General features: G+C 34.6%; 1 protein-coding gene and 1 long non-coding RNA gene across 5 annotated transcripts; one reads left to right on the forward strand and one right to left on the reverse strand.

Annotated features, from left to right (window-relative positions):
- Positions 1–1,330: 1,330 nt before the first annotated feature.
- On the reverse strand, positions 1,331–4,413 carry LOC140890750 (uncharacterized). Of its 4 annotated transcripts, none has more exons than XR_012152282.1 (6): positions 4,265–4,413; positions 4,004–4,099; positions 3,428–3,503; positions 2,362–2,438; positions 2,185–2,254; positions 1,331–1,632 (listed from the first exon to the last, which is right to left on the reverse strand). It is a non-coding gene; the product is annotated as an uncharacterized lncRNA (long non-coding RNA). The 4 variants fall into 4 exon arrangements; XR_012152281.1 differs by having other exon boundaries at positions 3,584–4,099; XR_012152283.1 differs by lacking the exon at positions 4,004–4,099 and adding an exon at positions 3,584–3,631 and having other exon boundaries at positions 4,258–4,413.
- A 1,054-nt stretch (positions 4,414–5,467) lies between these two features.
- LOC140889682 (uncharacterized) lies at positions 5,468–6,762 on the forward strand. Its single transcript, XM_073297403.1, has 3 exons — positions 5,468–6,088; positions 6,176–6,343; positions 6,427–6,762. Exons 1-3 carry the CDS (start codon positions 5,468–5,470, stop codon positions 6,760–6,762), a joined length of 1,125 nt encoding a protein of 374 aa, XP_073153504.1.
- The last annotated feature ends 4,428 nt before the right edge of the window (positions 6,763–11,190 follow it).

An 11,190-nucleotide genomic window follows, 5' to 3' on the forward strand; every position in this document is an offset into this window, starting at 1 on the left:
ATTTCGACGTTGACATCTCGCTCATTTGAGATCAAGCGGGCTAATTGCATCCACATTCCTGTGAAAAATTTAAAAAACATAAAACACTATGTATAAAATTAATAGCATGTTAGACCCTATGTTTTAAAAAAATTAGCATAAAAACTCCTATGAGAGGGTATAAATGTGTCCGAGTTTGTATAACATAGGGGTGAAATGTGCTACATTTTAAAAAACTGAGGGATGCATTAGTCTATTAATATTTCTTAGGGGTTTTTATGATTTTTAGACTTTTCACAGGGGAGATTAATGCAATTAGCCCGAGATCAAGCTTTTTAAATATGAAATGAGATTTTGAGGAAAAATTTAGAAAAATAAGCCTCTTTACATTTTCATTTAAGAATATAGACCTATTAGGACAAATTTCTTTTTTACCCCCTTGCTTAAGCTTTTCCAACTAATACAACCTGATAAACTCTCATTTATTATTCTCTAACTTTCCTCTTCTTCCCTCTTCCCGCTTTCTTCTTCTTCTAGTCCGTTGCCACACCCAACCACTCTCCATCTGCCACCAACCTATTTCCCTCTTATGTTCGTTACTCCCTCTTCGCGTTTCCCTCTTCTTGCTTGCTGCCACACCCAATCCTTCTTCCCTCTTCTGCCAGCTGCCAAGCCCTGCCCTCGTCTCATCCCTATTTGTTCTCGGTGCCACGCCCTGCCCGCACTAGTAGAATTTCCTTCATTTACTTCAGTTATTAACTGAAGTCGTAGATATATAATTATCGAAGTAGTGTCACGTGAAGTAATATGGTACTGTTTTACTTCGCGTTATAACCGAAGTCGTAGCCCTGAAATTACCGAAGTCTTTGGTCGGTTCATGGAGCCAAAACCGGTTCAAGATTGGGCCGATGCCAAAGTAAAATCATATCTTTTACTTCGGCAATTTCATTATTTAACGAAGTAAAAGAAAGTGTTTTACTTCGTTAATTTCATACATTCCCGAAGTAAAAGATATGTTTGTACTTCGTCGATAAATGAAATTGCCGAAATAAAAGATATGCTTATACTTCGGCAATGACACTAATTGATGAAGTAGAAAATTGTCTTTTGCTTCGTCGATTATTGAAATTGCCGAAGTAATAGAAGATATATGACTACAGCATTTACATTGACTGATGAAGTAAATGATCTATTTAACTTCACATGTTATGTATTGTGGCGAAGTAATTAATTTGAACGACTTCGTTGCTACGGATTTATGGTGAAGTAAAATATTTAATTAACTTCACCATTTAATTTTAGTGAAGTAAAAACATATGTTTCAGTACATTAAAATTTAGATACAATAATGTCACAATATAAATATATTTTTGAATCTTAAATTAGACTAATAAGATTCATAAATTATACATCGCAAAACGACGAACATCCATAAATCCGCAAGTATATCCATCAAAATAACCCGAAAATATGCATGTATCAATAAGTATTTCCACAAAACTAAAAGTGTATTCACAAATAAAACAAAGTATTATCCCAACGTGCATGACACATTTAGGCACCTACATAGGAGTAAACGAATTCACTCCATTCATTTATAATTTCATCAAATTGATCTTGGCTGTAATATTGCTTTTTGATGGATCCTGCAAACTGAAATGTAAAAAAAAAAAAAAAAAAAAAAAAGATAGTTCAATGTCAATAGAAATGTCATCATTTTCATAAACAAGTAAACATCTATTGTTTTCTTGGTGAAGTCACTTGAATGTGAGAACATCTATGAGAATGCTGACTTGATACATAAGATGATACGTGCTTTTAGTGTGGCTTGCACTATCTTAATTTAGAAAGATAGGACATCATTAACTTAAATGAAAAAGATTGCAACTTTCATGCATGATAGTCTAGACTAGTCCTCTGAATGTGGGCTTCAAAGTACACGAAGAACAATTCAAATCTGACAAAACTTTATTGGAATTGGAGTACAAAGAAAGGCCTTATCCAGAGTCAGCACAATGCTTGGCTGCAAGCCACGGTAAACCAAAAAAGAAAAACTACAAGCTATTTAGCAAACAAAGATTTAGACAAGCAGAGTTGCAGTGTATGTTCCATAAAAACACATAAAACCAACTGTACTATTATAACCAATGCACAAGTCAAACGCAAGAATAAACCAGAGCATTTTCGAATAAAAAAGAAACTCACCATCTTCTCCAACCAAATGAGCGAATCATCTCCAGAATTGGTTGGGTAGCTATCTCCAAGATCATTTTAGCTGGCATTAGAATTTAACAGATAATATCCATAAGAAAAATATGTTATAAGTATGAAAACTATAGATTTCAGAAATAAACCAGAGCATAAAATAAAAAAGAAACTCACCAATCACCATCTTCTCCAACCAAATGAGCGAATCATCTCCAGAATTGGCTGGGTAGCTATCTCCAAGATCATTTTAGCTGGCATTAGAATTTAACAGATAATATCCATAAGAAAAATACGTTATAAGTATGACAAAAACCTCCAAATTATACAGTATATCTCATCCAAAAAAGGTTCGTCCGATGATTCGAGAAATATCATATGATTATTTTTTAAAAAAAAAGAAAGAAAAAGAACATTTATAAATGCTCACGAAACATCCAACATTGTCACATTGAAGCAAGGAATCACAAAATAACTATCAACATCAAAGCCATCACAAAACAAAAAATAAAGAATAAAATCATCAAAACCATCACAAACACTGTCCTCAAGAATTAATTTGGCAAAAAAGCACAAGGTTTCAAGATTAACACGTTCAAGTAAACACATAAAATAGTAATGAATATCATAATTACATGCCTTTACAACTAAGACCACCTCAAAGCAGCATCATAAAAAAGTGCACACTTATTAATTCGAATAGTCTTTCAAAAAAAATTCACTCCATCACCAATGAGTACAACCAATAACTTTATCCCATAGCTCAAAGAACCAACTGTAAAGAGCCAAAAACATAAAATAAATAGTAAGCGTCAGACATGGATTTCCTTAAGACACGATATTTAGCATAGCTCGAATTTTTCATTCTCAAATACGACTTTCGATGGTATTTATTTGTTGATAATATTGTCAAATCCGCATTTTAACCAAAAAAAGTTCATGAAATAAATCTGAACTCATGGTATGTAAATATGAAAAAATATTTGGACGAAAATGAAGAAGGAGAAGGACATGGTGGGGAATCGGAGGGGAAAGCGGCAATTAATGGACCTTGTTAATGTTATTATCACCACTAATAATGCAATTAAGGGAAACACGTTGTTTTAAACAAACCCAACAACAGAAAGTTAAAAGCCAGAAAAGAAACCTCATAATTTCAATCCAACTTAGCATCGATTCAATCCAACACAGTTCGGTTGAAATCAATCAAAATAGAATCAGAAAACAGAAGCGCAGGAGTTACCAAAGGGTGATTGTGCCTGAGTGTACGGCAAGAGGGATCAAATTGACAGCAAATAAGGCTCAAAGACTCTTCCCATCTGAGAGGAATTGGTTCACAAAATCATTGAATTCATGAAGCCAAAATCTCAAATATTAAAGCAATTAGAAGAAATATTACCTTAGACTTGAAACGAGGCCAATCCAATAGCAAATACGATTTACAAAACTTGTGAATATATATTTAAAGAAAACACAAAATTTGAAAATATGGCACCATTTTACAGTATAGGTATTAGGTAGAAGTGAATAAACGAACATTAAACATTTCTATACTCTATAGAGCCATTCTAATATTGAGGAGATGACTGATTCAGCAGATAATTATCACGTGCGTGTTTTGAAATATAATCTGTTTAACTCTCAAAATAAAATACAAAAACTACTTAAATATAGTATCAGTTTTATCAATTTGTTGGAATCAAAATTAGACTTTGTAACAGAATCTTCAAAGGACAAATAGACAGGAAAAATAAACATAAAAAGGAATAATTGCAGGATCGGTGAGATTGAAAGTTCTCATAATAAAAACTGCCCAAACCTAAAAAATTCGAAGGAAAAAACCTTTGCACCAGTCGCTCCAGAAGTAGATTTTGTTTCCCACATAAACCACTTCTTGAAACAATAAGAACTTTCCCTATATTCAAACCCCAAAAATTGAAAATAGAAATTAAGAAACTCAATAAGTACATACATGTATATGAAACTTCGATCCATCAAAAACGGAATTTCAAGTCAAACTTGCGAGAAATACAGAAAATGAAAAGCAAGAAACAGATATCTACATATGGATACATCAAACTTGGGCTTTCAATTTACGGAGTTGGCGAGAAGTTCCTGGCGGTGGTGGACGGCTGGAGATGCAAAGCGACAGCCGCAAGGGTTGAAGAAGAAAGGGGGTCGATGGCGATGAGTTTTTTTCACTGGACGTATGAGAGAAAATATATGAGAGAAAACTTGTCGGCTCATCTTTTTACTTCAGCAAATATCATTATAAATTTTATTTTTTTAATTTTTTACTTCATCAAATATAATATACCGAAGTAAAATGCGACAAAAAATTAATAGTGAAGCCCGAGTTTTTTAAAATCCGAAGTAAAAAGTGTGTTTTTACTTTGTTAGTCTAATTACTGAAGTGTATTGTTACATATTACTTCGTAATTAATAATTGACGAAGTAAATGATGGTACTTGATTGTTGGAATTGTGTGTTTATGTGGACTATGACTATCTACCAAGACAGGACATGAAACATTCCAAAATATATTGTTTGTTTTGGAAATATTTTGCTCTTTATTTAATGGTATATGATATTTATGTGAAATTGGCTAGGAAAACTTATGTGATTGTGATTGTGATTGTGATTGTGATTGTGATTGTGATTGTGTGAATTACATTGTTAGATAATTATTACAGTTTTTTATATCTCATTATTCCTAATTCATAAAGGTGAAATGGGTATTGATTAGACAGTACCAAACTCAAAGCTGTAAGCATTTGTCTATATGCGTGATGAATATTTGGATGGTTTTGGTTGTCCTTTGAAATAAATGTAATGTGTTGGTTGTCTTTTAAGATCTTTTTGACTCGATCTTTAGTAGACGCATTTCCTAACTCTTCGACTTAATTTTTTAAAATGAAATATTTAATACCCTCCACCAATTTTGAAATTGATTGTTTTTTTTTTATTTTTTCGATCAAGATCTCTTCTCGTAGAAACTTCTTGCTGATAGAAGAAAGAATATCAGATATAACTGCACAAAAGACTTGGGTATGTTCGTTTTTGTTATAAAAATTATTTATTTTTCATATTGCTCTATAAATCACTTGAACATAATTGAGTGTTTAATTAATTGATATTAGTAGTTGACTTGATTTTTTTTTTTGTGCAGGTTAATCTCCAATCTCAACTATCAGAGGAGAATTATTTTAGTTGCAAATTTAGCTTACATTCCAAATATCAGAAAGTAAGTGAGATCATATTAGATTGCTTGAACGAGGAATAAATGATATTCATGGTTGAACAAACACAGTTTGGCAATTTGATCAAATATGCTGCAGAATATAATTTATCTAGTCAGATTTTGTGGTTTATGATGATGAGACAAACTTATGTAACTGGTGATGATGATGAAATGTGGTTTGTTGTGAATGATAGACCAATAAGATTTTTTAGAATGGAGTATGGATTGATAACATGGTTGGAATATTCTGATAATTTTCCTGAAGAAGTACTTGAAGTATCTGATTTTTGTGATAGATATTTTCAAGGCATAAATAAAGTTTCTGTGATGGAAGTTGAAATGAAGTTGAAGGAGTTGAAAAGTGTGGATGAGTTGTTGACTATAGAGAGGGTGAAGATGGCTTGTGTGTATTTTGTCAGTGGTGTATTGTGGCCTCTAGCGCCAGTTAAGAATCCTCTAGTTGATAAAAAAAATTTCAACTTGATTGATGATTTTGATGCTTTTAATAAGTATCCTTGGGGTATGATAGCTTTCAAAGGAGCTATTCATGATTTGAAGTATGACTTGAAGAAAAAAGAAGTTGTATTGAGCGAAAATATAGGAAACGGTAAGCGTTCGAACAGTGGAACCCATGATATGGTTGGATTCATTTATCCGCTACAGGTAAGTAAATATTTTTATATTTTCCATATGTTTCTAACATAATTGATTATATGTGTTTTATAATTTTTGAATTGAATTTGAATTTAGATTCTTGCATACAAATGCGTTTGTGGTATTGGAGAGCGATTTGCGAAACAAAGAGAAGGAGACAATACATCTCTACCACGCATATGCCAATGGATTTCAAACAAATTGCCAAAAAAAGGATCTCCTAGGTATATTGACATTTTAAATGCATCAAAGAGCGGTAAAAAGGTTAGTGCATTTAGAATATGATTGATTTCTATGATTAAGTTCTATTTATTTATTTATTAATTTAAAATATTTTAAATTTACAGATTATTAGAAGTATTTTATCACCAACAGATCAAGAATCTACCGCTCCTTACATTAGAAATATTTTCATTGAAGATTTCATAGATTCTGATTTGTCATTTATCAATTCATTGTTGTTGGAAGGAAAATCTGTTTATTGCATTAGGAATCCCGCTCTTTGCGAATCTAAAAAGACTCTCCAATCCAAAGAAGAAGATCAAGAAAGTAAACTTTGTCTCAAAAATAAGTCAACAAGGTCTTCTAAAATTGATTCAGCCAAGAAAGCACCAGCTCATCAAGCTGAACGAGTTGATGTCCTCGGTGAATCAAATATTATTAGACAAGTAAAAGCTTTATAAGAGCACATGAATAAAAATTTTGTGGAGTTGAAAAATATGGTTTTGAATTTGGATAGCAAGCTTGAACGTGTAATGCAAGTTTTAGACATTTCAAGTTCATCCAAAAGGCGTTCGAATGAACCAACCACTGTATTTGCACGATCTAAAAGAAAGAAGACCCACCGACTGCAATATAATCATAAACACGTTGAACCAATTGAAACAGACTGAATAAACACATAAACTTATATATTATGTATTTCTGATATTAACACATTGAACCAACTGAAATATTATTTTACATCTAACCAACTGATATATTTGCATTAACCGACTCATTAAATACATTGAGTTACCCAATATATACAATAACCGATCGATTTAACACATTCAACCAACTGATATATTTGCATTAATCGACTGATTGCACGAAAAATTAGATCATTTGCCAATACAAAGTTCGACAACATGTTCACAAAATACAACCTACTCGGCAAAAAACTAATCAACATCGAAATAAAACATTTTAAACAAGAAACTAAACAACTTGTTTACATATCAGTCTGTCTCTTGGGGAATTTTTTTCGATAATGGCCTCATTCATTACATACACCATATTTTTTACTCCGCTTCCGGCCAAACTCTCCAATAGAGGGTATTCTTTCTTTTTGTTCTCTGACATGTTTCCTCTTGACGTCGGGGGGAAGTACATCACATCTATAATTATCTGGAATGTTCCATTCACTTGAAATCGGCACCGGATATATAGTATCAGCATAGGCGAGGGCCCACATTTGATACGAGTAGTAAGGCGAGCAAAAGTCATACAAATATAATTTTGCCCTGTAAATTGCTGCAATTGCATGAGCACATGGGAGTTTATCAACTTGAAACACTCGACAACTACAAGATTTGTCAGATAAGTTAACAACTTAATTCTTCCCATCGCCAAATACTTGATACTCAAGTGCATTAAGCTGAGATTCTTTTAGACATTGTGACAATGTAAAATTAGCTCTTAAGATAGCCTCTGTCGAAGGAGTAAGTGTCATCGTAGCTGAACCTGTTAATTAAACGCACTTAACCAACTTAAATATTTTATTTTCCGACTGAAATATAAACATAAACCTACTGATTAAACACAGTTAATTGACTGAAATATACGCATCAACCTACTGAATAAACTGTTGGAACACTGTCGTTCTCCGGATCGAAAAAGAAAGTGATACCCGTTGCAGCGGAAGTTTTAAAATTTTATATGGAACGATTCCATATGGGTATCAAATTCCTACGATTAAAATTGATAACATAAAATTTAAACAATATAAATTTTACCTTAAAATCTCGAAACGAGATTATGGACACCAACAGATTAATCTGCTCTTGTTGTATATCCCAGGAACTGATGAACGAACAATTCTTCAATCAGGTCCACGAACAGAAATTTAATCCCTCTGATAGACTGCACTAGAAAGTCTATCAGAAGTTTCTACGATGAGATAGAACAGATATGATCTGTTAAATCAGTCTGCAAATTCAAAAATTCACAGACTGAATTTTCGAACACTGTGAGAGAGAGGGAGGGGGTTGGCCGAATTCCTTGAGAGAAAGCTCTCTAGGTTTTTGAAATTATGACCTGTTGTGTATAATTTCTGTACTGCAATAACTTATTTATAGTGTGGGCTGCTAACATCTTAGGGTCCATTAGTCATAAGTTCAAGCCTGACAAGCAAAGCCCGCATGTTCAGAAATTAATATAAAATTCATCGTGACTCAAATTGATAAACCAATTTCACCAATGTGCACAGAAACCATTTCTGCATCTTTTAAAGTCAAGATAAATTTTCTGAATCCGAATTCAGTGGTTTTCAAAAATGTCCATCACTATGTCATTTTAGGAAATCTTACTCCCTCTACTTTTAAATAAGAAGTCCCACTTCTTTATTCACTAAATTTAACTCTTTAAATTTAATTATCTCAACGGGGATTAAAAAATCCATTACTTGTGTGACCCTCAATGGTTCAGGGATACAGCTAGCCGTGGGCTCACAACTCCTTGTGACTCGGAACAACAATTTCCGACTTGCCCATCGAATCATGATAAGAGCGCCTAGCAAAATCGCCCCATGATTCCCTAGGTATCACTGATAGTGCCTGCAAGAACCAATAGATTTTGGTTAGCATACAGTACGGTCCCTTCATCCATATATCCCGATCGAATCAACAACCATTGGTAAATCGAGAGTCGTTCGAGATTCGATAACTATGCATTACATCTTGGAGATCAAATAGTGACATCGCATGTGTTACTAGGAACACCAAGTAACCTAAAACACATCATGTACTCTGGCCAGAGATTCATCACACTAATATCTCATCATATCGCATAGGATATCCACACTTGCAAGTATGTGGTGAATCCTTGACAACAAAGCATCGACTCCTATATGTGTCGTAACTGTACCCAATCCTGACACCTGATGACCCCAATAGAGTCGGTAAACGAGTCAAAGTACAGTGCTAGCATATAGAGTCTCAATGATGTTTCAAGTAGTAAGGACTAATGGTGTACAACCAAAACCGCGGACTTTATCCACTCGATAAGTGATAACCACTTGGAAAGTCCGGATAGGGTAGTTCGATCATTCATCATATGAATATCCATTTGCATGCTTTGAACATCTCTATGTTCCATACCAATGAAACGTGGTACTCGGCATCGCAAATGCTAGTCTCAATCTCGAGCGATCCTTATCCTTATTAACGGACGACTCAATCGACTAGGAACTATTTAGAATATACAGTGACTATAAGATGTGTTTCATGATAGCCATCCTCATGTGCTACCACATCTTACATACACTATAGTATATTCAAGGTCTTCATCTAAACATCTTATAGTATGTCACAACATAATAATATGATAAAAGATAAAGTAAATGCCATTATAAAAGTGTAAATTATATTAAACAAAAGATTGTTTATACATAGAGTCATAAAAGCCCTTAGCCACAAGTTGGCTCACCGGGCACCCACTCTTTCAATCTCCCACTTGCTTTAAAGCTAACTAGTCATACTACGTAGTCCCATTGCTTCGCGATGTTTGTCAAATAATGGTCCTGGCAAGGGCTTAGTAAGTGGATCAGCGATATTGTCTGCAGAGGCCACTCTCTCGACAGTGATGTCTCCTCTTTCCACGATCTTCCGGATGATGTGGTATTTCCTCAGTACGTGTTTGGATCTTTGATGAGACCTTGGTTCCTTTGCCTGAGCAATGGCACCCGTGTTGTCACAGTACACCGGGACTGGACCAACAGCTTCGGGAATAACGCCCTACTCTTGGACGAAATTCCTCATCCAAACGGCCTCTTTAGCAGCAGCTGATGCCGCAATGTATTCTGCCTCAGTGGTGGAATCCGCTGTGGTGTCCTGCTTGGAACTCTTCCAAGAGACAGCACCGCCATTGAGCATGAACACAAATCCAGAGGTTGACTTTGAGTCATCCACGTCACTTTGAAAGCTAGAGTCGGTATAGCCTTCCAATTTCAGTTCTCTTCCTCCATAAACCATGAATACATTCTTAGTTCTTCTCAAGTACTTAAGAATATCCTTCACGGCTTTCCAATGCATTTGACCGGGATTGGCTTGATATCTGCTCGTGACACTCAGAGCAAATGCCACATCCGGTCTGGTAGATATCATCCCATACATGATACTCCCTATGGCTGACGCATATGGTATGTGTGTCATTTTTTCTATCTTTTCGTCAGTCTTGGGACACATAGACTTGGATAGAGAGACTCCATGACACATAGGTAGACGTCCTCTCTTGGACTCATCCATTGAAAACCTTTTCAATATAGTGTCGATGTAGGTAGCTTGAGTAAGTCCTATCATTCTCTTAGATCTATCTCTATAGATCTATATCCCTATAATATAGGACGCCTCACCCAAATCCTTCATCGAGAATCTACCTGATAACCATATCTTTGTTGACTGCAACATCCCTACATCATTCCCAATGAGTAAGATGTCATCAACATAAAGTACTAAGAATGTCACAGCATCCTTAACTACTTTCTTGTACACGCACGGTTCCTCCGGGTTCTTGATGAAACCAAAATCCTTTATTGTTTCATCAAATTTCTTGTTCCAACTTCTTGATGCTTGTTTGAGACCATAGATCTATCTCTGAAGCTTGCATACCTTATGCTCGCTTCTCATGGATGTGAATCCCTCGGGCTGCATCATATAGATTTCTTTCTTAATGTTTCCATTAAGAAATGCAGTCTTCACATCCATTTGCCATATCTCATAGTCATACCATGCTGCTATGGCAATAAGGATTCTTATGGACTTGAACATTGCGACTGGTAAAAAAGTTTCATCATAGTCAACACCTTGTCTTTGAGTATAACCTTTTACCACCAATCGTGCCTTGTAGGTCAG

Source organism: Henckelia pumila, chromosome 3 (assembly GCF_033568475.1).
Source record: "Henckelia pumila isolate YLH828 chromosome 3, ASM3356847v2, whole genome shotgun sequence".
In the NCBI taxonomy this organism is placed as follows: domain Eukaryota; kingdom Viridiplantae; phylum Streptophyta; class Magnoliopsida; order Lamiales; family Gesneriaceae; genus Henckelia; species Henckelia pumila.

Excerpts from the sequence above, each read along its gene's own strand:
- LOC140889682 (XM_073297403.1), top strand. The coding sequence starts at position 5,468 with ATGATATTCATGGTTGAACAAACACAGTTTGGCAATTTGATCAAATAT. Across the intron at positions 6,089-6,175 it reads GATTCATTTATCCGCTACAG|ATTCTTGCATACAAATGCGT; the intron begins GTAAGTAAATAT and ends ATTTGAATTTAG. Across the intron at positions 6,344-6,426 it reads CATCAAAGAGCGGTAAAAAG|ATTATTAGAAGTATTTTATC; the intron begins GTTAGTGCATTT and ends TTAAATTTACAG.